Source organism: Pseudorasbora parva, chromosome 25, assembly GCF_024679245.1.
Source record: "Pseudorasbora parva isolate DD20220531a chromosome 25, ASM2467924v1, whole genome shotgun sequence".
In the NCBI taxonomy this organism is placed as follows: domain Eukaryota; kingdom Metazoa; phylum Chordata; class Actinopteri; order Cypriniformes; family Gobionidae; genus Pseudorasbora; species Pseudorasbora parva.
The window spans coordinates 31,136,147-31,163,946 of record NC_090196.1 but is presented as its reverse complement, the minus strand read 5'-3'; the positions used below and the strand labels follow the sequence as shown (position 1 = coordinate 31,163,946).

The 27,800-nt window shown below is 37.9% G+C and overlaps 2 protein-coding genes and 2 non-coding genes across 6 annotated transcripts; all 4 read left to right on the top strand.

Moving 5' to 3' along the window:
• The first annotated feature begins 1,769 nt into the window (after window positions 1-1,769).
• tmpob (thymopoietin b) lies at window positions 1,770-11,225 on the top strand. 2 transcript variants are annotated; one of them, XM_067436697.1, is made up of 6 exons: window positions 1,770-2,398; window positions 2,692-2,809; window positions 3,300-3,479; window positions 7,071-7,174; window positions 7,257-7,363; window positions 10,100-11,225. In XM_067436697.1, the coding sequence occupies exons 1-6, from the start codon at window positions 2,168-2,170 to the stop codon at window positions 10,449-10,451; spliced, it is 1,092 nt and encodes a 363-aa protein (XP_067292798.1). In that variant the 5' UTR covers window positions 1,770-2,167; the 3' UTR covers window positions 10,452-11,225. The 2 variants fall into 2 exon arrangements, with proteins under 2 accessions (XP_067292798.1, XP_067292799.1); XM_067436698.1 differs by having other exon boundaries at window positions 1,774-2,398; window positions 7,260-7,363.
• Window positions 11,226-13,266: 2,041 nt separating this feature from the next.
• Window positions 13,267-22,416, top strand: slc25a3b (solute carrier family 25 member 3b). Of its 2 annotated transcripts, none has more exons than XM_067435761.1 (8): window positions 13,267-13,416; window positions 13,686-13,835; window positions 17,067-17,194; window positions 18,271-18,450; window positions 19,032-19,213; window positions 20,328-20,500; window positions 21,553-21,663; window positions 22,001-22,416. In XM_067435761.1, the coding sequence occupies exons 2-8, from the start codon at window positions 13,700-13,702 to the stop codon at window positions 22,159-22,161; spliced, it is 1,071 nt and encodes a 356-aa protein (XP_067291862.1). In that variant the 5' UTR covers window positions 13,267-13,416; window positions 13,686-13,699; the 3' UTR covers window positions 22,162-22,416. The 2 variants fall into 2 exon arrangements, with proteins under 2 accessions (XP_067291862.1, XP_067291863.1); XM_067435762.1 differs by lacking the exon at window positions 17,067-17,194 and adding an exon at window positions 16,801-16,925.
• LOC137065610 (small nucleolar RNA SNORA53) lies at window positions 19,248-19,455 on the top strand. The gene has a single exon (XR_010901677.1). It is a non-coding gene; the product is annotated as a small nucleolar RNA SNORA53 (small nucleolar RNA).
• Window positions 21,701-21,908, top strand: LOC137065609 (small nucleolar RNA SNORA53). The gene has a single exon (XR_010901676.1). It is a non-coding gene; the product is annotated as a small nucleolar RNA SNORA53 (small nucleolar RNA).
• Window positions 22,417-27,800: the final 5,384 nt, after the last annotated feature.

Below are 27,800 nucleotides of genomic sequence, written 5' to 3'. Positions count from 1 at the left end.
AAATGACAAAAGCAGATCATCATTCATTCTCTGTTGTTGCTGCGGTGTGTCACGTGACAAGCAATGACGCGTCACCATGGAAACCATAAAGTGACACATCAATAACGGTCGCTTTGATAAACAGAATGTTTTAAATTTACGTGTGAAAGGGTTAAACATATTAGCGGATTATACTCTGTTCATTACTGTCTAAATAAACAGGACATTTGCATTTAAATTTGGGTTATGCAGTGTTTTTAAATTATATTTTAAACTGGGGTGCCTTGAAATTGTATGCACTCTTGAAAGGTGCCCTGACTGAAAAAAGTTTGAGAAAGGCTGGTTTAATGGAACAGAAAAATAGCACCAGGGATTGTTTGCGCCGGAACACGCCTCCTTTTTTGTGCTGAACCGCCCAGCGAGCGCAAGTTCATTCACTAGTTTAGCGACGTGCTTCTGTGAAAAATAGGAATGACACATGCGTCGGTGTACAAAGTCAATTGCATGGGTGCAAGATAGGGCCCTATGTGTGTATGACATTCTTCTTTCAGACAAACACAATTGGAGTTATATTAAAAAATACACTAGTTCTTCCAAGTTTTAAAATGAATGGCAGCCCAAATTTTTTAATCCCAAAAAAGTGCATCCATCCATTATAAAAGTGCTCAACATGGCCTCGGGGGGCTAATAAAGGCCTTCTAAAGTGTACGAAATGTATCCATATTTAACACATTATAAAGTTAAATATCTAGCTTCTGACCATCTTCAGTATTCAATTTACGGAAAAAGTGTTACTGGCGCGACGATGACATTGAATGTAGCGTAGGCGTTTTGAAATGTGAGAGGCGTTAAGGCCAAAGTATACTTCACTTTTTATGCGCATGCGAGGGTCAGCGTACAGTGCACGTGACACAAATTTCGTCATCAGAAGAGTACTCGAGTGCTCAAAGTGCACCGCTGGACTTTTGTAAGCAAAGGTTGCACTTGCACATTTAATTTTTTTATTGCAGTATTTACATTGGTTGTAACTTGTGGTGAGAGATTGCTCAAAACTGCGCATGCGTCGAACGCCTGTTGAGCATACGAGTCAAAAGTATACTTTATAAGGCTGTGCGCATATGCTTGTGTGCACGTAAAAAAGACAAAAACAAAGTATATTTTTGGCTTTACACTTTCTGCATAAGTTGAAGACGGTCTGCCGCCCAGAAGCTAGATATTTTGCTTTATGTGTTAAATATGGATATTTTTCTTACACAAATCCATCGATTCGCTTCAAAAGTTCTTTGTTACCCCCCGGAGCACTTTTATAATGGATGGATGCACCTTTTGGGGGGCTTTAGATTTTTGGCGGCCATTATAAAGCTTGGATTAGACAGGACAATTTTTTTTGTATTCGTCTGAAAGAAGGATGTCATGTACACCTAGGATGTCTTGAGGGGTGAGTAAATGAGTTTTGTGTGTGTGTGTGTGTGTGTAGGTGGGTGAACTATCCCTTTAAGATGCCCCTCCCCCAATTTGTATTGCAGTCTTTTATTATGAAATAGAAATCTGTCAAAATCCCTACCTGAATGTTCTGTTTAACTGAACTCATCATACATTTCCCGTATTGTTTTTTTACGGGCTTTACAATAACGCACAGTTTATTATTGTAAAGAAACCTGCTGTACATTCGAGTGTGTTGCAGTCGGACACCGTATGCTGCAGCTGTCGCTCTGTGTCGGCCTCTTTGTTTTGGACCAGCGTCTGTCACTCTTCCGCGACGACCAATAGGAGAACGCCTTACTTAACCCATTTGACCAATGAGCGTTGAGCTTTGTTCCTCTGTGCCATTTCCGAGGCGCGCGCGCGCAACGAGCCGTCGAGCTATTTCTACTTTTATCCGCCTTAGCAAAACCGCTTAATTGTGCTTTTTAGCAGAGTTATTTTTGTTTAGCCACAAGCTTCGTTGTTCAATCTTCCAAAAAAAATATTTTTTTGGATGTAACAGACAGCCGTGTTTGTCGTAAAATCCTAGGAGGACATTCAAACGGAAGGCGCGAGCCGGTTTGACGGTTGACAGCCGCTTTTATTTTCATTTATCCGCGTTCACAAGTTACCGCTTCACTTTTTAAACGGACAAAGAAGTAATCGCGCTTGCATTTCGTAAGTAAACCCCTTGTTTCATTTTGCAGTCTGGTGAAGATTAAGCATGGCGCAATTTCACGAGGATCCGGCGCTGCTCACTAAAGAGAAACTGAAGAGCGAGTTACTGGCCAATCATGTTCCTCTGCCCAGCGCTGACAGCAAGAAGGACGTGTATGTCCAGCTTTATCTGAAGAACCTGACCGTGCTCAACAAGAAAAGCATCTCTCCGGACACTTTCTCCAGCGATGAGGAGATCACAGCGCCGCTGGTGTCCAACAGAAGCCGCTCGGGGAGGGTGAGAGAGCTCAAATAAGGCTTGGGGGAAACCAAAAGCATGCATTTAAAGGGATAGTTCACACTGATAAAATTATCCTATAATTTACTCAACCTTTAAAAAGCCAAACACATTTGGAGTTATATATATCCTGGGAGTGAATGTGGATTGAGATTTTGATGCCCCAAAAAAGTGCATCCATCATAAAAGTGATCCATACACCTCCAGGGGTTATTAAAGGCTATCTGTATGTTGTTGTAGGTACAAATTTAAACAATGACACATTTTTCTTCTGATGTTTCCTTAACTTCCAGAAAGCCACAAGAAAGACAGACAGAGTTCGGGCTGAGGAGAACGACGTTTTGAGTTTGACTGATGAAGAGTTGAAGGTTCAGCTTCTCAAGTTTGGAGTTCATACTGGACCAATTGTTGGTTAGTATTATACGGTGTCCTAACTACACGCGATAAAAGTTTATCTTTTCCATGTTAATTCGAGTTTTCGTCCTAACGAGCCGCGACTGCGACACACTATGAAACTATTTTAGAAATGGTGTCTATTTTTGTGTGACAGCGGCTGGAACAACAACCCAAAACATAGCAGTGTTGATCTCAGATAGTGTTTATGTGCTTTATTTAATGTTAAATGGGTGTAATGTTACTTTGAATATCTTTTAGCACTCCCAGCTTTGTCATACTAAAAGCAGCAAAGGATAATTCACCTCAGATCTTGAAATTAAACGCATTGAAACAAGAGCGTTGAACAAACAAGTATATTCTATGACAGCGAATGACTGGAAAGTTGCTTTTCGCTGGAATCTTTGCCTCACGTGTAGTTAGGACAGGGTGTTACGGTTTCCCGTGGTTTGTGAATATTCGTGAAGGTTTGGATTGTATTCTCATTTTACCTGGTTCTGTATCTCAGCAACTACACGTAAGGTGTATGAGAAGAAACTCCTGCAGCTCCTGGAGCAGCCGCCGCTGGAGAACATCCTGCCTGAACCCGAGACCACCACCATCCCGGAGGCCATCACCATCAAAGCTGATGGAAACCAGAACGGCAACACGCATTCAGCTGAAGATCAGTACAGCGACAAAGAAGAAGGTAGTCCAGATGAGCTGTTTGCATTTGATTGTTCAAGTGTATCAGCCACTGATTTTAAAACACTAGGCCAGGCATCTCCAATCTCGGTCCTGGAGGGCCGCTGTCCTGCAGAGTTTAGCTCCAACCCCAAATAAACACACCTGAACTAGCTAATTAGTGTTACAACAAGGCCCTAGTAAGACACTGATTAGCGTGTTCAAGTGTGTTTAATTGGGGTTGGAGCTAAACTCTGCAGGACAGCGGCCCTCCAGGACCGAGATTGGAGACCTCTGCACTAGGCATCATACAATTTTCGACTTTTTTTCGAGGATTACACTGCTGTACTTTTAAGTTATTCAGAACACAACAAATTATTGCAGAAACATCTAACAAAATACCCTTTTTTGCGAGCCAGGGCTTTCAACGGGCCGGGCTGGGCTAATAGCTTCGGACCTGTAGCACAGAGCCCAAACCCACACTGCTTTTCCACCGTCGGGCCAGAAGCTCTGCAGCGCTTCACTAAAACCCACCCGTAACACGCCTTTCTGAAACCGCATCACACAAACCCATTATTTCACCAGCAAATGGTAGTTTTATCAGAAACTAACGAGATCGCAAAATAGGGATGTCCCGATCAGGTTTTTTTGCCTCCGAGTCATTTGATTTTGAGTATCTGCTGATACCGAGTCCCGATCCGATACTTCTATAATACATAAAAAAAGAATAAAGAAGAGCGAAAAAACGAACCAGGATGTTTCTTATTTTTTATTTGATTCACCTTCTTTTAACATCCAACAACTCTAACAAACAGAGCACTTCTGTGAGGTAGCTTGAACAATCAAGTAATAAATAACAAAATCTTGCAGAACAATTAATTATGTTGGTGTGAAATAGAAACAGTTATGGAAATTAAATTAAATTAAATAATCTGCTCCCAAAAATCCCGAAAAAATCTTAGTGCCTCAGTGACAACTTCGATCTCAGCTGTCAATCATGACATCACACAGCCGTTTTTATAGCATCAAATAACTAACTTAAACTAAACTTATTTAAAAAACAAACACTTGAAATGAAATCACCGTTATAATAACTGCCTACAATGACATAAACTAACTTTGGGGAAAAAATATTTGAAGTGTAATTTGACTGAAGTGTAATTAACAATGCTTTTCAGGTTTTTATAGGTCTAACATTAGTTTGAAGTTCATTAGTTAAAATGAATAAAGTAGGCTAATGAAATGTAAAATAGCTGCATATTTAACTGTTTAAATTAAAGAATAATCCTTACAAAAGCTATTCAATCAAGAGCAGTGAGTGATTCCTTATCTTTTGTTTGAGATTGAACAGACAGCAGTAAAGGCTACTGCCCCTTTAAGACCTAATGGAAGGCTCTGCGTCGTCTTTCTCGACTGTATAAAGTCATCTTAAGGCATATTCAGACTATATGTCTGCTTGGATACTCATCAAGATGGACATGCTGACATACTTCTTGTGTGAGTTGGTCCGTTTAAGCGCAAGTCTTGAAAGAGAACTCAATATTTGCGTGCTGTGAGACGAGTGCGCGCTTTCGGATGATGCAGAGAGACAGATCAGCGCGCGCGCTCTCATTCGCGTCTTCTGGCGAATATACACGGGTGATATTAGCGCTGTTGTAATGCATCACCGAGGAGCCAGCACGTGTATCCATCTACAGAAACATACATAAAGCATTATTTTCAAGTTACAACCCATATTATTGATGCGTCATCATGCTCACCTCACCCCAGAATATACATTATATCAGAGTCCTGATCGGGATGTAACGTCCGATTCCGATCGAGTCTGAAATCACGTGATCGGATTGGGACATCCCTATCGCAAAATGAACATAACAGTGGCCGTTTATTGGCATTTTTGTTGTTTACTTAAAGCTGCTATCCATAACTTTTTTTTATTTCAAGATTTACAAATGATATAATGCGACTGTACTACATGAATTAGTTTTCCCAACCATGTTTTTATCTTACCCTGAATCGTTATGGTACACTTATAATAAGTGTTTATATTGGGACTATTTCAGAACCGATCTGGTAGGGACCACCGCGGAGGAGCACAGTCCCTGCGTGACTCGCCATAGACATCAACTGAGAGAAGTAGATCCGGCTGTAATGTTCCTCCGCAAGATATATGCAGTTCTGTTTATTAACCGCTAGAGCACAAAGTTATGGACTGCAGCTTTAAAGATTTAAAACCCAAGCATCAATTTTTTACAATATTAAGTGTACATTGATCATTATGATTTAAACTGTGTCGTGATTGCACATTAGAACCACAGACAAACGTCGGACGCTCCTGAAAACTGCCGTTGCTTTATTTTAAGAGACATGCGAATCAAAATATGGATCGTTATAAAGAGGCGAGATATGCTGATAGATGAAATAAATCCATGATTGTGATTGCCTATGTGATTTGTCTGATTTCTTCAAGCGGACGTATTTACCATGTTTACTATATTAATGGTTTGCGTGTGTAGTCTTTGGCATCGCATACACATTTTTTTATTTTTCTGCTTTATGTGGTGAACAGACTCCACATCAGATCACAAACAGAAATCATTTCAAACACTCGCTGCTGTCTAAAATGGTAACACTTTACAGGAAGGTTTAACTAGTTAGCATTTGTTAATGCATTAGTGATCATGAACAACACCTCTGTTCAGCTTTGTTTATCTTCGTTAACGTTAGTTAATAAAAATACAGCTGGTCATGGTTTGTTCATGTTAGTTTACAAAGCATTAACTAATGTTAACAAAATGTTAATAATGCATTAGTAAATGCTGAAATTAACATTAACAAAAATGAATAAATGCTTTATAAGTGCATTTCATTATTAGTTCATGTTAACTTTTGAACCTTATTGTAAAGTGTTACCGCTAAAATGATTTTAAAAGTCTTTAATGCTGATGTTAGCTGGTATATGAAATCATCCGCGGCGCTGCCGTGTCCAGGCTCAGATAAACTCCGCCTTTGTTTGTAACCACTCCTCAAGCCCGAGCTGGCCCACTTTGGACCAAGGTATTTGGTGGGCCGTAAAATCCTTTCCGTTGGCCCAGAGGAAGGCCCGACGAGGCCCGATCAAGCCCTGGAAGTGACAGTGAAAACACGACTGGCCCCGGCGGCTTTTGTGTTCTAAAATTGGCTCAAAATATCAAACATGTTTGATCTCACCCGACTGGATTGAATCAGAGTGTGAAGCTAAAAAACTAGCATCTGTGCTCATCATACATTACAGTATTTTTATTTAAATCTGTCAACTCCGGCTGACCCTAATCTGGCTTTGTTTTTTGCCAACTAGCAATAACGCATCCAGATTGTAAATCTAAAAATATGGGCATAAATTGGGTAGTATATTCCTGGTTTTAGTAAACAATAAACCACCATAAATGCTGTAGCTTGTTGAGGAGAGCTAAGCTATCAGAGTCTGCATGTGAACCGGGTCATCCAGACAAGCACTTTTTCTTTATCAAAAATTTAAGAGACTTCAGCTTTCCAAAAATTGCTCTAGAATTTATTATTTTTTTAATTGTCATATCAATTTCCTTTTCACCAATTTTTCTGTACATTTCATTGGCAGAAGTTGATCCAGTACCTGAGCCTGTTCCTGTAGTGACTAAGCCGGTGCGGAGCAGAGGAAAGACTCCAGTCACCACCAGGACCAGCAGCAGGCAGCGCACTAAAGTAAAGCCTGCTCGTTAGCATCGCAATAGAGTCTCATCAGGCCTCGCTTAATGGTGATTAATTTGAGGTTCCTTCTGTTCAGCAGCAGGTGGAGGAGACGGCATCAGCCATTGAGGAAGCATCTGTGGACGGAGGAGATATTCTGAAGGAAATCTTTCCCAATGAACCTGCCACACCAACCGGAATAATGTGAGTATGAAGATGAGCCGTCCTGAGTGAAGGACGTTTCATAGAAAAGTTTACTTGGTTAAGTCACTTGTGATTAGGTTTGGGTACCGAACTCAGTACTTTTAAGGGCACCGACCGAATTACGGCGGTGCTACAGAGTACCGATTCACATTAATTAAATCAGTACCACATTTCGGTACCTGAGAACGCATCTGGTGATTATGGTATCTGTGAATATTAAACAGCAAAAAGACTCTTTTCGAATCCTGTGAGTTTGTGTGAATAAATGGCGCTGTCCCGCAGTTTATTTACCTTACACACACACACACACACAATTGTGTTTTTCCATCTCATACGAGGACATAAACGAATGTCCGTCATCTCTAGAGCTGCTCTGAAGGGGGTCGCACACCGGACGCGGAGCTCGGCGGCGCTCGGCGGCGCGCCATGTCTTTAAAATTCGAACACATTGTTTTCAATGAGTGTACGCACACCGGTGGCGGCATTCGGCGCCTGTCCGCGGCGACTCAGGAAGTTGTTCTAAATCCTGCCGCGCCACAGAGCGCCATTTCAAGGCTTTATATTAAAAGTATATTATCGTTAAGGTATACTGATTTCAACCTTTGCTACAAGACACATTTGTTTTACATTCTGAGTTCGACAGCTTGAATAAAGTCTAAACATATTTTGGGGAAATGTATAATAAACGTAGCCTTTTAAAATGTGCGCGTCTGGTGTGCGATACCTGAGACGCTGCGTGGCGCGCCGCCGAGCGCCGCCGAGCTCCGCGTCCGGTGTGCGACCCCCTTGAGAGTCAATTCATGAGCATTTTACTGTTTATTTGAGAAAAACTACCGTCATGTCATACACACACAGAATCTCAAAGGTCTTCACGGCAACCTCTAACATTATATTAATGTTGTACAGTAGAGTTTAGATACGTCTCGGTGAAATAAGAATACTAACACTAATGTAATAATTATAAACTATCAAACTTTTTTTATTTTTTTATTTAAGTAATATATCACAATTTTTCTTCCATGTTTTAATTTTAACAGTATCAGTTTGTTTGACAAAAAAAGTTTCATTAAATTAAAAGATAAATTAATGTTTTATTTGATTACCAGAAAATACACAACACAAAATTTGTGGGAAATCTTTTCATAGAAATTTAATTAAAAAGGAAAAAATTATAATATGGTTGTTTTTATGAATTCAGTTAATTAAGTAGCTGTAGCCTAAATTTGCTGTTAAATATTACAGTGAACAAACATCACAGACAATGGCAGACCAAGGCAGCTCTTGCATAATCTGTCAGTAATACTTCTATAAATGACTTACAGTTTCTGGAGAGTTATTGATGTATCTCTAAAGTACCGGAAAAAGGTACCGTTGGGTACCGGTACCGAATTGCAGATACCGGTACCAGCTAAAATGTGAATGCTACCCAACCCTACTTATGATCAGTGCTTTTAAAGTTAATGTGGAAGATGTGAGTGTATTTTTATTTTGTGGCAGCACCATATTTTTGTATAGAATTTAAAATAGATAGACTGCACCAAGAATGTTCACCACCTCTATCACAAAGGGATTTTGATTTGAAAAATTATTTACAAAAAGAAGCTAAGATTGATGTTAATTTTATAGAAGCTAATGTGACGTTAAGGTGTTTCTCATTGGATGGTTATAAATTCCACTATTCTAGTATTTAATTATATATGCATTTTATTATATTCAAAGTCAAATGGTTTGGGGGAAAATTCACATTTAAATGTATTTGGAAACAATATGTAAAAGTAACAACCAGAAAGCAATACGAACCTGGGTTATTATAGTTAACTAAAACCATAAAATTAAATAAATATAATAAATGTTATAGAAATAAAATAAATTAAATGTATAAATGTTCAACTTTTTTTATTTCAGCTAGTTGCCAAGGTAGCGTTTCTGTTTCTATTGTTTCTATTCTAACTTGATGTACTAAAATAACTAAAACGTAAAATGAATGAAAAATTTATTAAAGCTAAATTTAAAAACAACAACTAAAAATCCCCAAATTATTAAAAATTACAAAAACAAACACAATTACTAAAACTTGAACTGAAAACAGAAATAGAAAAATATTCAAATAAAATAATTAAAAATATTAATGAATTATAATAGTATCTCAATAATACTAATATTCTGTCTTTCTCCTCCGATATGTTTGTTATATGTAACTTGTTTACATGTTGATGATGGTCGCTTATCAGCAGGCCCACACGGAATCTGTGCGCCATTTTTTTTTTTAGGGATATTTTAAAATGTCTAAGATAAAATTTACCACAGAGGAGTTAAGTAAACATAATTTGTCTACAGAAATGTCATATTTATAGCTATTCAAATTAGTTATTTACTTTGGTAGTTATGTATTTATATTGCTCTATTGTTGAATGATATAAAATTGTTTATTTAATGATTTGTCTACAATACAGTTGATAAAGCAATGTTTTCTGTCTTTTAGTGGATGTAGCCTATAATAAGAGAGATCAAGCTTTGTTCTATTTGTATTGTAAACCTTAAATACAATTTAAAAGTGAATATTTTATTTGTAATGCTTTCCGTTCCAATATTCTTAGATCTTTTAAACACATTTAAAACCATTCTGAATAATTCTGCAGTTTAAAAAAAAAAAATCAGTGCAGAAATCACAGATTCTATGTGGCCCTGCTTATTAGTGCTTTAATTAAACCCACTTTATGTTTTCTATCCGAACAGGGCCACATGTCGGAGGCCGATCCACGGTGCAGCTGGACGTCCGGTGAAGCCGCTGAACCTCTGGTCGGAGGAGCCCCTCCTACAGCAGAACATTTACACAGCGACTAAATCCTCCATCACAGACGTTCGCAGTGCAGCACCCGCCGCTCCTCCCAAACCCCGCCGCTGGCTCGCTTTCTGGCTGAAGCTTCTGGTGTTCATCGCACTGGCTGCGTCTCTGTATTACGCCTTCCAGAACGTCACCTCCGATCAGATCAACTCCTTCCAGCTGTATGTCCAGGACAATGTGATCACACCCATCGTCAAATACATCAGTTGGGAAAGCCCATCCGGAGACGACGACAGCGAGTGAGCAGCAAATCATCGTCAGCATGCATCTACTGTCAGACTGATTTTCTAGTCCTTTAAGGAGCAACTCATCGGCAGGGTTTGGGGAGGGAGGGATTCTGGTTATCGCAGTTTGACCTAGCGGTCACATCTGAATAGACTCGTGTTTCAAGTAGTCTTTAAACTCTGTGTGTTTTGATCTTGCTTTGTGAATTTACGGTTTTGTAGCATTCGAGACGACGTAGACGAGAGTGTAGTGTTCATTCATAATCGCCAGCAGCGAATCGACTCCCTGTTCACAAATACACAACGAGAGTTTAAGACTCTCCTTCGTGCTTCTTCAAGTGCCAAGATGCGGCTAACACACAAGCACAATTCGGTTTCACACACACACAAATCACGGCTGGAAGGAAGAGCCTCAAGCTGAATGTTTGCAAAACAAAATCTTTTTAAGCGTTTTCTTGAATAAACCTGGGGAAGTTTTATTTTTAGCATGGCTGAATCTGACATGATGAAGTGTTGCTAATAAGGCCAGAGTGAAACAATTGTTCTTGCATAGTAGGTCAAACTCACAAGGAAATATCTTGGTCATATTTCACAACAAAATGAAACAAAAATGATATATATTATTTATATCACACATACACTACTCATATTTATTGCTATGGTAAAAAAAAACTTGTTACTGTAATGAAAAATTACTGTTATACTAAAATTAATGTTAATTTAAATTAATATAATGTCTGGGTGCAATTATTTTGTACATAAAATTGCCCTTTAATCGAAATACAGACAGTGGGTGTACACTTAGAAATGTAAAACTTATTTTTTAGCATTACAGTAAATGAGAATTGTGTGGAATATGCTTAATTGGACATATTTAAATTATTAATACTTTATTTTGTGCTGAAATATGACTTGAATAGGACTGAAATTCGTGTGACGGTTTTTGTGAGATTCATCCCGTAGCTTTTGCTTAAATGATTTGTAGCACTGAAATGTGACCTGAACTGCCAGATCAGATGATGTCTGGTTTTGGTACTCGACTTTTTAGATCGATTGTTTTCTTTGTTTTTATTATCCAGAGCTTGAAAGAAAATATAATCTTATATGAAAGCCTTGTGTAGAAAAAAACGCTTCACTTTTTTTTAATAGGTAATGTTGGCTTGTTAAATGTTTGTGATGTTTTCATAATGTGATGTGGCATTGTAGCCGATTTAAAAACCCGTAATGAGAATCGAGTCTGCCGACACTTGCCTGTTATTGACTGTAATCAGACCGTCTGTGATTCATCTGACTATGAATTCATTTCTTATCTGTGATTTTTCAAAACAAAAACATTGTCCTCTGGACATGTACTAATAAGTAGATCTTCATTTCATTCAAAAGAATACATTGGTGATGCATCTTCATTTGCAGGGGTTGTTTTTATATTTTGCTACTTTCAGTTTATAACCAATTTTTCTAACGTCTTCTCTAAAAGGAAAAACTTTTTTTTAAATGCAGTGGGTTACTTTTAAATGTGCATATACCGACTCCACTAATCACTAACTAACATCTTAGTTTTGTACTGCTGTGTCAAAGGCAGTAAATGGCATACAAGTCCAATTTGCACTTTGTATTTAGGCAGCTAATTGTGGAAAAATGGTCATGGAATGATTTGAATATTTATCATTGATTCAATACAAATCTGGTGTAAAATAAAAGAAAACCATTGAAATCCCAGAGGTGACTTTTTCTTGTAGTTTATTTACAGCAAGGTCAGTTCCGTGACTGACACACACACACACACACGACATTCCAGCAATTTGATTTAATCAGGAATGTTTCCTGTCATTTTTGACAGTAGGTTTGACCTTTAGACATCATTGCACATAGCAACTAACAAAACCATATAATCAATCCTTTTTTCAGATTATGTACACAAATATATTTAGCAATAATTATCTACTGCGCAATATTCACAAATATTCCTCAAACACGCTTGAAAGACAGCAGACGGTGACTTTGAGTTGCATGGAATCTCTTGCGTAATACACTCCGGAAAAGCCCCGCCCCTCATGTCTGATTAACCGGTCTAGCAAATTCTACTATGGCGAAGGCTTAGTTCATGAATATTAATTAGGTAATGTGACGTTATCCAGTTGGCCGGGCTGATTGGCTAAGACCAACGCAGGTAGGCAAATTTCTGTATTTTATTATATTAAGATAAAAAAGGTGATAGACTACTAAAAACAAAACAAAAAGTCAAATGTGATACGTGTCATGTATACTTAATAATAATACACGATCTAATAACAAATGTATTTTTAATATATTAAAATGTAGTAAAAAAAAAAAAATTATTCAAAATAAACAGGAAGAGTGAAAACTGGAGAACAAATTTCTCAGATATTTCTGTAGATAAATTAATGTCATCATTTGCAAATATAATTGTTAAAAAAAAATCTTGAATGAATGTAAAAAAGTTGTATTTTATCACTGGCACTGTTTATATCTCATGGTAATTAATATTACCGTGTACATCCACTGTGTGTAGGGGAAAAAAATGAAAAAAAGGTAATTACGACTTTTCATTTCACATTTCTGACTTCATAACTAGCTTTAGTTTTTTGGGTGTTTGGGTGTACCTTGTGGTGGAAAATGCCGTTCATATTAATATTCATAAGCCAAGACTTCGTCTATCTGAAAAAAACTATCTGAAAAAAAAAAAAAATCTGATTACGAGATAAAAAGTCACAATTAGCTTTTAAAATGTGAAACAAGTTTCCATGGTTTTCTGCATTGAAAGGGCTTTAAAAAAATAATAATATTCATGAGCCAAGACTTCGCCCATAGTAGGATTTGTAAAGTAGTGGGCGGAGCTTGCAGTGACGCAGTCGCTTCCTTTATCCGGTTCAGTCTTGCGCCGCTCTCACTCACCGCTCGGTCTCTATGCGCAGCCGGTAGAGGAGAGGACGGAGGCGCCATTTTGCGACAACTTCTCTAAAGTAAGAGATCTCCCACCTTACACCACCTTTGTCTTGGTCTTCACGCACATATTAAACCGTCTCTTCACTGTTACCTCAGATACATACTTCTTAACATGTTAAAATGCGTTAGTTAGCGTTATTTTCATCACAACGTCTCCCTCAAGAGCGCAGGGCCGCTGACCTCTCCACAGAACCACATGATGATAGAGGACAGATTACTCTCTTAATTGACACATTAGCGTTTCTAAACATGCTTACAGCCTAACCAATGTTAATTCTTCGCTCAGGTCCACCTTCAGACATGTATCCGAACACACTAACCCACCTGGCCCGGGCGAACCCCTTCAGCGCCCCGTTGTTCACGCTGCAGAAAGCCGAAGAGCCCGAGACAAACACTCCCGTACAGAAGCGCAGCCTCGCCGCCGCCGCAGTAGCCGGTAAGACCCCCGGAGAACTAAAACACGTTTTTAATGCTTAAAAGTCATTTTGAGTGGGTATAAAGGGGGTGTATACCTACATAACCCATCACATGTCTCTGTTTATTATTGTATTAACGCTTGAAATGGATCAGAATGGGAAATAACACCATATGAACGTTGAATTAAAGGTTAGAATCACTAAGTTAGTTAGCATTGTGCTAACTAGAGCTGTTTAGATGATTAGGAAGTCCCTTTAAATGCTGTAGTTACCTCGTTTATAACATTTGTAGATGTATATTGTGTAGTTTGCGTTGAATAGTCATTTAGTGTAGCTCCAATTTGCTGCTTGATATGCTTTTCTGGCCATGTTTCGTTCATGGAGGGCAATGAAGGACAAAGTTAGAGGACGCGTTATAACGCTTTTGGGAGACGTTGTTACATGTTAATGCACCAGAGTTGTGTGAATTTGTCAAATTCATAAAAATGGTGTTTAGCCGGCTAGGGGACATGTTTTATTTTATTTAAAGCGTCCTATTCTCCACATGACCTGTGCGGGTACCGCTATTATCAATGAGGCGCTATCTGATTGGCTCCAGCTCTCAGCAAGGCGCGTTCTGATTGGCCGTCAGGTCTGAGGAACACGTCCAAGGCCGCTATCGTGTGTCGTTCAGCATCTTGCCCAACATTAAACCGTACATTTTAATACCTTTTGCATGTGTTATCAGTGCCTCTCCCTGATAGGGTTGTGTAGTAGATTTAGTAGAAACGTTTGCTTAAACGTTTTCTGTTTACCTGAGTGTATAATACCATAAAAAGAAGACAGCTTTTCAGTTTGTAGGTTAGCGAGGTTTATGTCAAGGTATTGTGAATTGAAACATATTGAGATATGAGTCTCCAAAATGAATTAATAATTGATGATTAAAAAAATAGACTGAACAGATTTTCCTTTGTCATATATACAGGTCATATTTATTGTTCGACAGTATAACTTGTCTTTTTACATGAAAATACAGTATTTGTTCAATAGGATGGAGATCCTTTACACAAGGATGATCATATTTGATGCTCTGTGTGATCTAAGGGTCAGTTGTTCATTGAGTTGAATCTGGATAAGAATGATCTGGACTTCTGGAAATCCCATGTATTGCTATCCAGGATTTTTCATAGCAAAATTGGATTGGATAACACTTTCAGCTCTACGGAGCCCCTAAAGCAGTGTTTCTCAAACTTTTTCTGCCATTCCCCACTTTGGAGGTAGGGAAGGGCCACGAGCCCCACCTGTCCCCAATCACCCAACAAAATGGTAATTATCTAGGCTTTAAGTTTGCCTGTTAACATTTATTTGATTAACATCACATTTAAACCTTTCATGTGTACAGTCAAAATATTTTAGCTGAGTTTTTTTTAAGGCAACGTTATTTTAGAACGTTTCAAATTAATGTTTCTATGGCAACGCGTCATGTTTATCACGTGACTCACCATAATCAAAATAGCGCTGAATGACAGATGTATCGCTTTTATTACGTTTTTTTTTCTTTTTTATTTAAAATATTGACATACTTGCTTACCATGTCATCAACTGTCTAATAATCCAATTGTAGGTGTGTTTTGCCATTTAAACCCCTTTATAAATGATCTTGATTTTGATCTATAATGTGAGATGGGCGCTGCCACGTTTGAACAAATGCACTGCAGTTCAGAGTCCTGTCAATCGGATTTGCAGTACGTATATTCATCAGCTTCTCCTGGAATAAGTAAGTGACCGGTGAACTGGGAGAAGAATCGAGCAAACTTTATAGTTACTTACACTATGTGTATCTGATATGAATAAAACATGTCGGCCAATTATATTTGAATGGATTGTTATTGCTGCTTCCAAAGACACCAGTGTATTCTACAAACTCTAAATGTATTGTTTTACTAGTACTTGTGTATTTAAATGTTACCTATTCAGTTAAACCTAAAATAAACAGTATGCGGTTGAAAACACTGCATGACGTATGTCAAGAGCTGAGCGCGTATGCATCTGGCTCAGTGCCAGCCGAAGCGCGTCCCACCGTTTGAATCTGACAGTTATGTCACGTCACTAAACATTCTAAATCCCATATGTGGGTCCGTACTCTCAGGGGCATAGAAATAAAAATCCCATGTGGGACCGCTCAAAAGGTTAATAGAGATGGGCACAAAAAATTAACACATTTCCTCCCGTTTGTCGTGCCCCACTTGTCATGTCTCTATTCCCCACCAGTGGGGCGCGCCCCACACTTTGAGAAACGCTGCCCTAAAGGGACATAATGATGGAAAAAATATGAGGGAAACCGTCAATGCTTTCTCTTTGAATAGTTTAGCGTAGCTTTCACCCGAGAAACTGCGTTTGCCCGCAAAGACCTTTTGACTGGTTCATCTCTTATGATAGTAGTATAGATGTAGTTTACAAACAGCGATGATAAACACTTTAAATCAAATATATTTTTGATTAGATATTTAAAGCAGTTTGGGGATTATTTTATGGCACCAAAATATTTTACTTTACTGTAGCCTAATGTTAGAGCAAATTAAACAAATATACTGTATTTTATGACCAATTTTAATGTTGTTCCCGAAATCCATAAATGGGATCAGTATAATCCTGTTTAAATTTTTTTAGGGATCAAAGGTATCCCAGTCTTACTAAAATGTTTTGAACAACACAAACTAATGATTTGATCCAGATCAAAACAAAGATTGCATTGTGACTTGATTTCAGAATCCTGTTCTTCTTTTGATCAACCTGTTTTTTGAGATATGAGCCAATTCGATAGCTGAAATCCAATCCATTCAGGTTACATTTGAACAACTGGCCCTGAGAGATTAAAACACCCTGACATGGTGTGATAGCAGGTGAAAGGTCATGCTTTAAAGTCCAGTGTGGCGGTTTTCCACTAACCCCAAACGAGCGTCTCAGACCTTGTGTAGATGAACGTGATTGCGTGTTTCTCCTCAGAGGGAGACAGCTGTGAGTTCGGCTCACAGAAATACCTCGTCCTATGTGGCTTTGGAGGGATCCTCAGCTGTGGCACCACACACACGGCTGTGGTGCCCCTCGACCTGGTCAAGTGCCGAATGCAGGTCCGTGTGTGTGTGTTAGCTGGAGTCACCCGAGTGTGTCAGTGTGACCCAGTGCAACTGCAACCCCTCATCAGCATGTTAAGTGTCGTGTTGTGACGCATGAGCATGTGTGTGTTGTTCCTGTGTTCCCTCACGTCACAGACACGGGCAATAGCTGTGAGTTCGGCTCGGGGAAATACTACGCCCTCTGCGGGTTTGGGGGCATCTTGAGCTGTGGTATTACGCACACGGCCGTCGTTCCCCTCGACTTGGTCAAGTGCCGTCTCCAGGTCTGTACTCACCTCCATCCCCTTCATCAAGTTAATGAGATGGCATCCGTGGCAAAGGGTCACTAACACTTTTAATGTGATTTGACTAAACAGCTAACCAATCTGAGATGGTTTAATTTGCGGTGCTATATCATTCTGCACAAACGGTTTAAAATATAAAATTGAAAAAAACACTGAAGGAGAAATTATGCAGAATGTTCAAGCTGCTCTTTTCCGTAAAACAAATGGAAAACTGACGCCATTTTGTAAAAGAAGGGAAGCACTATATGAGGATTAGTAACTCTTTCCCCGCCAGCATTTAAAAAAAAAAATTTGTCAGCCACAGCCAGGGTTTTTGACTATTTTCACCAAACTTTAATAGCCCATAGAATATTTTGTTTTATGATTATCGGAGTATGCAATATATCAAAAGAAAGAGCAGACCCTCTTTTAATCAAAAACATTTTTTCTAGCTGCTTGCATTTCTTTTTTTATCAACACATATATGGGTAGTTTCATACAAACAACAACATTTTGAACAAAAAGCTGAGAAAATCACGTTTTTGTGAAAGACTGTTTCCAGATCCGATTTAGAGCGACGCTCAAACACAGATCGAGATCGAGTCCATCAGCCCCCCTAAAGCTTAACAGTCCTGTAGCTCGTCCTGGGTCCACATTTCATTCACTAACATCAGATAGTTTGGATTTATTTGATGTTTAATGATCATGTTATTTTGCATATGCATCTGCTTGCATACGATCGCTTGTTTTACTGCGTCTTACTCGCATGTGTTTTGATCAGGAGTTTCAGTACTCATTCAGAAGATGCGTATAACAGCGGAAACCTGAAAAATTCAGTTTTGTGCCGGGAAAAAGTTAAATGACCATCAATTTCTTTAAATCGATCTGTGACTCTTTGCCACTGATGTCATCCAAGTAACCTTTGGTTTACTTTTTGATTTATTAATTTTGTTCCAGCATGTAAATACCATTTTTGAAGTGCAACCATTAACCGTGTTCCTTCATAACCAGCCGGTTCCTGCTGAAGTTCCTCTGTGGTCGTTTGTGTCATTGCAATAACCAAATGCTGCTTTTAGGTGGATCCTGCTAAATACAAGAGCATCTTCAATGGGTTCTCCGTCACGATCAGAGAGGATGGCATGCGTGGGTTGGCCAAGGGCTGGGCGCCCACCTTCATCGGATACTCCATGCAGGGGCTCTGCAAGTTCGGCTTTTACGAAGTGTTCAAGATCATGTACGGTGACCTGCTAGGAGAGGTGAGATCAATGATCATGTGACGCTTAAGAAACATGTTTCAAACCTTGAATTTACTCACTACCATCATTCTGGCTTTAATACAATGAATTTAAGTGATACAGTACTTAAACAATAGTAATATTCTGAGTTTGCTTTTGTGTTCAGGTAATTAAACTCTCCAAAAAGAATAATATCTCAATAATCCTAATAATTGATGATTAAATGGGCTGAATATAATTATATAAAATGTATTTATATGATATACAAAATTTTATTTAAATAGAATTTTCCCCCATTCAAATTTAATGGAAATTATATTCAATTTATATTAGTTTATATTTAAATTGTTAGTTTAGAGTAATAATATTACTCCCATAAAAATATATCTGTTAATCTACAAGTAATATTAACCAATTATAAAAATATTTAGATTTGTATATTGAAAATGATACTTGGTGCTTAATTTATAATAATTACATTTTTTTGCACTTGTATACCATGCAGTAATTTTCCACAGTTTGATAATTAAACGGCACTAAACACAGAAGCCATGCCATAAAGCCTGTTAGCCGATGCTCGTGTCCTTCCTGTCCTCTCACAGGAAAACGCGTACTTGTGGAGAACCTCGCTGTATCTGGCTGCTTCTGCCAGCGCTGAGTTCTTCGCAGATATCGCTCTGGCCCCTATGGAGGCGTGTAAAGTGCGTATCCAGACTCAGCCTGGCTATGCCAACACCCTGAGAGAATGTGCCCCCAAGATGTACGCCGAGGAAGGGGTCTGGGCGTAAGTATCCTCACTTTATACCAGTTGGGAGCTCAACACGTTCCTTAGATCCACCTCTGGGGAGTTTCTCCGCTCCGGTTCTTCGGGATCGGGCCGGAGTCTCCCGGCAGCTTCACTGCTGTACAGTCGGGGGTGCTTGAGTCATTGGCGTGTGAGATCAGTCTACCTGCTTACCCAGCATCCTCTCTGCCCTGAACCTTCCCAGGAAACCAGCAGGGCAGAACCGCTGGACAGCAGACAAAACCTTTGAAATGAACTAATGAGCTCTGTTGACTTTTAAAGGGATAGTTCACCCAAAAATGAGACTGATGTTTATCTGCTTACCCCCATTGCACCCAAGATGTAGGTGTGTTTGTTTCTTCAGGAGAACACAAATTAAGATTTTTAACTCCAACCGTTTAAGTCTGCCAGTCATAATGCACGTGAATGGGTAACAGTTCTATGAGAGCAAAAAAAAACATGTTTAGACAGAATGCCCACAAAAGCCCTGCTGCTCGTGATGACAATGATGTCTTAAGACACGAACCGATCGGTTTCTGTGAGAAACACAACAGTATTTTTTTTTTTTTTTTTTTTTTTTTACCTCATCAGACGAATCTCATCTAGTGTGCTGGTGGGGTCATAATGGCATGATTATAGATATATATTATGTAGATGTCTCATTTGGCTGATCCATATATATATATATAAATATATATGTGTATATATATATGTGACCTGAGCTGACCTTGGGAACACTAGATGAGATTTGTCTAATATGAGGTAAAAAAACCAAACAAATACTGTTGTGTTTCTCACAGAAACCGATCGGTTCGTGTCTTAAGACATCGATATGTCGTCACGAGCAGCAGGGCTTTTGTGTGTGCTTTTATGTTGTCTAAGCATGTTTTTTTACTCTAATAGTTGTTACCCATTCACGTGCATTATGACTGACAGACTACAACGGTTGGAGTTAAAAATCTTCATTTGTGTTCTCCTGAAGAAACAAACACACCTACATGTTGAATGCACTGGGGGTCAGCAGATAAACATCACATTTTCATTTTGTTTTTGGGTGAACTATCCCTTTTAAGCACTCGTCTAAGAGTTAACAAGTGTGTGACTCTTCCGGCAGGTTCTACAAAGGTGTGGTTCCTCTGTGGATGAGACAGATCCCATACACCATGATGAAGTTCGCCTGCTTCGAGCGCACCGTTGAGCTGCTGTACAAATACGTGGTGCCCAAACCCCGCGGCGAATGCTCCAAATCCGAACAGCTGGTCGTCACGTTCGTCGCTGGTTATATCGGTAAGACTAATTTTCTGGAGATTGAACTGATTTATGGGGTAACACTTTACAATAATGGTCCATCAGTTAATGCATCAACTAACAATCACTATTTATAATTTTGTTAACGTAAAAAAATATATATATATCGTTGGTTCATGTTAGCACAGATCCATTAAATATCGTTAGTAGTAATATTAATTCCATATATTTATGAACTAATTAAATTTATATAGAGTTAATATTTTAATCTAAAGATTTAATCTTAATTTATTCATTTTAATAACTTTAAAATAATAAAATAAAGTTATTTTATTGATTTTAGTTTTATTTTCATTATCTTTAAATATATTGTATACTTTATTAATTTCTATAGTTTTTCTATTAATTTATTTTATTGAATACGTTTCATTCTTATTTAATTCTAGATTTATATAGATGTTTTCTATTATTGCTTCTATTCAATTTTAATTATTCATATTCATAATATTATTATTATGTATTTTAATTAATTGTTGTTGTTATTCACAACAATCAATAATTTTATATTACTGTTATTAATTATATATTATAATTCACTGTGGTGGTAGTATTTGTGATATATTTCTAATTTATATTAATTCTATTTTAAATTACGGTTATTACTATTTTATATTTATGTTAATATATTTATCAATTTATTATTTTAATATTTTATTTATTCTAGATTTTTATTCATATATCATTAATTATATTGTATTTAATTATTAATTTCTATAGTTTTTTTCATGTAACGTTTATTAGATTTTAGTAAATCTATTTTATTCTAGTTCTTTAATTCTACATTTATACAAGTGTTGTTGTTATTATAAAAGTATTTTGTTTTTGTATTACTTTATTTTTTTATATAGATTTTTAAATTCTAGTACTTTAATTGTTTTTCATTATTAATCGTATTTTTATTACATTTATCATTAATATTGTAATTAACTATTTCCATTAACTTCTGTAAAATATTTATTTTCTGCTCAACCGTTTCACAGCTGAGTTTATTAAATCCGTGTTGTGATGTATGTTCTGCTTGTGTCTTGTAGCCGGTGTGTTCTGCGCCATCGTGTCTCATCCGGCTGACTCTGTCGTCTCCGTGTTGAACAAAGAGAAGGGAAGCACAGCCGTACAAGTGCTCAAGAAGCTCGGACCTAAAGGTGAGACTTGTCTTTTTCTGAAGATTTTTCTCAATTCAACACGTTCCTTAGATCCACCTCTGGGGAGTTTCTCCGCTCCGGTTCTTCGGGTTCGGGCCGGAGTCTCCCGGCAGCTTCACTGCTGTACAGTCGGGGGTGCTTGAGTCATTGGCGTGTGAGATCAGTCTACCTGCTTACCCAGCATCCTCTCTGCCCTGAACCTTCCCAGGAAACCAGCAGGGCAGAACCGCTGGACAGCAGACAAACTATTCAATTAAAAGAATGCATCAATTTAAACAATTACCAAATCGCCTCTCTTCTTATCCACCCTCTTGACTGGTGTGTGTTGTTTTTTCAGGTGTGTGGAAGGGTCTGGTCGCCCGTATCATCATGATCGGTACCCTGACGGCCCTGCAGTGGTTCATCTACGACTCTGTGAAGGTCTACTTCCGCCTGCCCCGCCCACCTCCCCCCGAGATGCCCGAATCCCTCAAGAAGAAGCTCGGCCTCACAGAGTAGAAAGCCCCGTGAGATCCAGCGATCGCCCACCTTCCCCTCCGACAGCTGCACACCTCCTGTTTTCTATATTTAAGCCTGTCCTGAGCCCCGCCTCACCCTTGACATCGTCATGAAGGGGAACCGTTCTCCTTCACGGGGCAGTTCCATGTCTAAATAGTCTATATATAAAGGGTTGTGACCTGAATGAATGCCGTCTGGTTTTAACCTCTGACATTTGTTTTGTCAGTAGTACAATAAACAGCTACCTGGATATTATACACAAGAAAGTGTGGTCTCTTCTTTTGATTTGTTTTTCAATGTTCAATCTATAAATTGAGTTATAACAGTTTTTCAAATTCAAGATCTTTATATCTATGTGGTTACATATTTACCATTTTGCTGTTAATAATTGTTGACATGTAAGTCTGGAACAGTGTGAAATGTTTTGGTAATTTCTTGCAAACTCAGTAAATGCTGCTGTAAGTGTCTATGTTCAGTAGGGGTGTTGTGGCTTATTTTATTTGCACAAAAAGGGTTGAACTCCTATCCTCTTAAAAAAATAAATTGTGCAAAAGTGGTGTCAGGTTTTTTTTTTTTTTTTAGCTTTACAAAAACATTCGTGCAGCCTGGTAATAATTTTTAATTGATGATAGAAAACCACTAGTTTATAGTGCGACTTGTTTACCTTCTGTTTTGTTCTTCACATAAAGTGTCCAGTTCTCGCACATTAAAAGAGTAGCTTATATATTGAAAAATAAGTTGCTTGAGTAGTTTAACATATCATCAGAGGTGGGTAGAGTAGCCAAAATCTTTACTCAAGTAAAAGTACAAGTACTTACGGAAATATTTACTCAAGTAAAAGTAAAAGTAACAATCGTAATAGTTACTTGAGTAAGAGTAAAAAAGTATTAGATGAAAAAACTACTCAAGTACTTAGTTACTAGTTACTTTCGATCTGATTGATAAGATCCAAAAACCCTGAATTTCAGACTACTTAGAGAGCTTTCACACACCTCCATATATATATATATATATATATATATATATATATATATATATATATATATATATATATATATATAATATGTGTGTGTGTGTGTGTTTAATGGTTAAACCGTGTAAATTAATGGTGTGCTGGGCTAACCACAGCTCTTTTTAAAACATACTTTGTTCTTATATTTTTATAAGTATATGCATTCTTAAAAATACAATCCCATTTTTAAATGTATGTATATACTGCAGACTGTTGTCTGTCCGGATAGGTGTATAAATGCAAGATGTCACATTAGGCTATTCAATTTGTTTCGTTTTTAGCCTGATCTCATCAGTACCTATGGCAACGTTTATGCAAACCACAAAGTATGTACCAATATGTACATATTGCGACAGTTTCAAAGTGAAATGTCCACTGGGTGGCGCTAAAAGCTTATTTTTTTCCAGAACAGATTTGCGTGAATCTGACATGTTTTGTTACGTTGTGTTTTTAACGTACACCCACACTAAACCTACCCGAAAGTGTTAACAACAGCAAATGTGACAAATAAAATTGTGTCCATGTATTTTTAGCTTGTGTTTAGAACTTGTCTTTGAGCTCTTTTATCATGACTCGTTCTTCATGGGGTTCGTTCTCAAGCTTTTCGCATTGTAAATACAAATCTGTATCAGCTGAGCTATCGAGCAAGTCTGGTGAATCAGAAAAGCAGAACATGGAGCTGTGACGCAAAATTCAAAATGTTTTAGTTTACAAACCAGACTAAAAAAATGTAGTTTTTCTGCCTATAGTGTTCATTTCTGTTGGAATTCCTGCAGTGTATATTGGTGCGTATTTTGTGGTTTGCAAAAACATTGCCACAGGTACATTTTGCCAATGAGGTTGCTCGTTTTGTGAGAAAAAAAAAGATATGTAAATGTGCAGATGTGAACGTTTGTTTGTGGACGTGTGTTCGGAGGATTCAAACGATTTGTCAATGCTGGCACAAGAGCGCATATGAGGAAAACACTCGGACAGTGTGTGAAATAGTATTACAATAAAGGAAAAGTGCCCATAGTTACCAAATACCATTAATAGTGTTCAAATATAGGCATCATTGTTACACTTACCGCTGTTTTTTCAGGTTGGAGCTGGAATTATTGTATGCTGAGATGTCAGTTCGTTTTGGTGAACACAGCATGCATTAAATTATGAAACTGTTCTTTTTGACATCTTGGACTGAAAACAGGCTGAACTTGAGGCCACGTACGGGTGATCTGCCGTAGCTCACACATCTCCCTCTGCTTCGGCCATCATCTTCTGACTAAACGCGCGCTTATTTTATGCGGGTGACAATATCCACCTCTCGCGAAGCAGACTCTCCAACGTTTCGCGAGACTTGCGAACAAGTCATAACTTATTTTAAAATATATAATTAATTATCACCATTGACAGTAGCGGAGGAACGCCACCGAATGTAACGAAGTAAAAGTACAGTTTTTTCACAAGAAATGTACTTGAGTAAAAGTAAAAGTACCCATTTTTAAATATACTCTAAAAGTACAAGTTACCCAAAAAATTTACTCAAGTAAATGTAACGAAGTAAATGTAATTCGTTACTACCCACCTCTGCATATCATTTTAATTAAAATACACAATTTAATGTTGTTAAGAGATCAAATATACTGAAAATATGATTTACTATATGAATATATATTTTTTCCTCTGAATTATTTATTGTCATCACTTGATGTATTTAGAGACTGCCAGACAAAGGTAATGCTAATATTGGAAGTCCTAGTGATTTATAGATAAATAAAGGCACTATATGTAAGATATGCACAATATGTATATATTTAGCTGAACATTATGCCGCGTTCCAGGCAACCTGTGTTTTTCCAACCTTCTACCCGTGAAAGTGCACCGGAACAGCCGTTAAACCCTTGATCGATGTACTCCCAGTTATGAGTTTTGACGTCACAGCAGCGGCAGCCCCCACGGATGCTGCGTTTAGTCCTACATTAAAAACCAAATCTTTTATTAAAATGAGGTATTGCTCTAACATTATTTATCAGCAAATGTTATGTATTATTAACAGCTTTTCTTGCGTTAGCTAATCAATCAGAGTGCAAGAATAAATTAATACCAAATACATTTTCAAATATATTTGTAAAATAAAAAGTATAACTGCTTTTTTAATCCACGGTTTCCCTCAAATAAGCAAGGAGTAAGCCCCTTTGGCGATAGAAATGATAAGCCCCGTACAGTCCGCCATGCTTTGTTTACATCACAAGTCCTCTCGCTCAGGCAGTTCAGTGTGACTTTGCCTGAAACGCTACAAAGTCGTGAGTCATGTTTCGAAGTCGTAATTAAGAGGCTCAAAAACCTGCCTGGAACGCAGCATTAGGGCGTTTTCACACCTGAAAGTCCGCACCAAGGTCCGAACCAAAGTTTGTGTTTGGACATTTGGTTCTATTTGGTTTGCTTTCACATTGCATTTATGTTAGCGCACCAAAGAACTTTACATGACGCACTGGCGTCCTGTCGTTATCATCTATGTGGGCTGCATCTTTATGGCGCTCGTAATGTTCCATTCGGCGACGAGACTGTCAAGCACGACAGATAACACACGTGTATACGTGCGTGTACGTCTCCATTTGTTTTATATGGAGACGTACACGCAAATATTACCTGACGTAGACACGTCAGTAACGTGTAGCTGTTGATCTATGCAGACGTCACGGCGGCGTCACGTTAGAAGTTAACGTGTGGATTACGTCTGAACGTGTGGAGAACGTCTGCACGTCTGCACGTGTGGAGAACGTCTGCACGTCTGAACGTCTGATGCCCGATAAGCACATTAATTGCTATTTAACATATAGTGCATAAATTATCTTTCCTTGAAGAATATCAAGAAAATACTTTTTGGTTTGTGAGTTAATAAAAAAATATATAATAATAATAAATACAAAAACTAACATCACAACAGTAAAAACTAGCATGGGTTTAGCATAGCCTATATCCAATAATAAATAAAAAGAATCATATTAGAGTGGATGCATTACTTGAGTATATTCTGAATTTCTTTTCAAAAATCGTGCACTTCTTGAAAGCTCATTTGAACCGGGTTGCCGAAATGAAAACCTCCAGTAGATGGCAGCAATGAACTGTACTATTAAGATTACTGGAAAATGTTCAACCTATTCTTTCAAAAACAAATATATATGTAATAATACCCACACAACTCCTGTCAGACTAGTGCAAGTGTTTTCTACTGGTGTGCTGTTTGGAACTATATTTTCATTGACTATTGTGTGAAATCATGCCTGTCCTTAACAGTTTATCTGCAGGCATTCTTCTGGTTTTCTAATGATTTCTTTTTTCTAAGCTAAAACTGCTTATTACGGAAACATAAAAAAATATATATATTTACAAATTTGTGATTTACTTGGTATTTTTCCTCAACTTTTTGTCTCAATTGGCGGTTAATTTTCATTATATATATATATATATATATATATATATATGTGTGTATGTATGTATGTATGTATGTATGTATGTATATATATATATATATATATATATATATATATATATATATATATATATATATATATATATATATATATAGTATTGTTCAAAATAATAGCAGTACAATGTGACTAACCAGAATAATCAAGGTTTTTAGTATATTTTTTATTGCTACGTGGCAAACAAGTTACCAGTAGGTTCAGTAGATTGTCAGAAAACAAACAAGACCCAGCATTCATGATATGCACGCTCTTAAGGCTGTGCAATTGGGCAATTAGTTGAAAGGGGTGTGTTAAAAAAAATAGCAGTGTCTACCTTTGACTGTACAAACTCAAAACTATTTTGTACAAACATTTTTTTTTTTCTGGGATTTAGCAATCCTGTGAATCACTAAACTAATATTTAGTTGTATGACCACAGTTTTTTAACACTGCTTGACATCTGTGTGGCATGGAGTCAACCAACTTGTGGCACCTCTCAGCTGTTATTCCACTCCATGATTCTTTAACAACATTCCACAATTCATTCACATTTCTTGGTTTTGCTTCAGAAACAGCATTTTTGATATCACCCCACAAGTTCTCAATTGGATTAAGGTCTGGAGATTGGGCTGGCCACTCCATAACATTAATTTTGTTGGTTTGGAACCAAGACTTTGCCCGTTTACTAGTGTGTTTTGGGTCATTGTCTTGTTGAAACAACCGTTTCAAGGGCATGTCCTCTTCAGCATAGGGCAACATGACCTCTTCGAGTATTTTAACATATGCAAACTGATCCATGATCCCTGGTATGCGATAAATAGGCCCAACACCATAGTAGGAGAAACATGCCCATATCATGATGCTTGCACCTCCATGCTTCACTGTCTTCACTGTGTACTGTGGCTTGAATTCAGAGTTTGGGGGTCGTCTCACAAACTGCCTGTGGCCCTTGGACCCAAAAAGAACAATTTTACTCTCATCAGTCCACAAAATGTTCCTCCATTTCTCTTTAGGCCAGTTGATGTGTTCTTTGGCAAATTGTAACCTCTTCTGCACATGCCTTTTTTTTAACAGAGGGACTTTGCGGGGGATTCTTGAAAATAGATTAGCTTCACACAGACGTCTTCTAACTGTCACAGTACTTACAGGTAACTCCAGACTGTCTTTGATCATCCTGG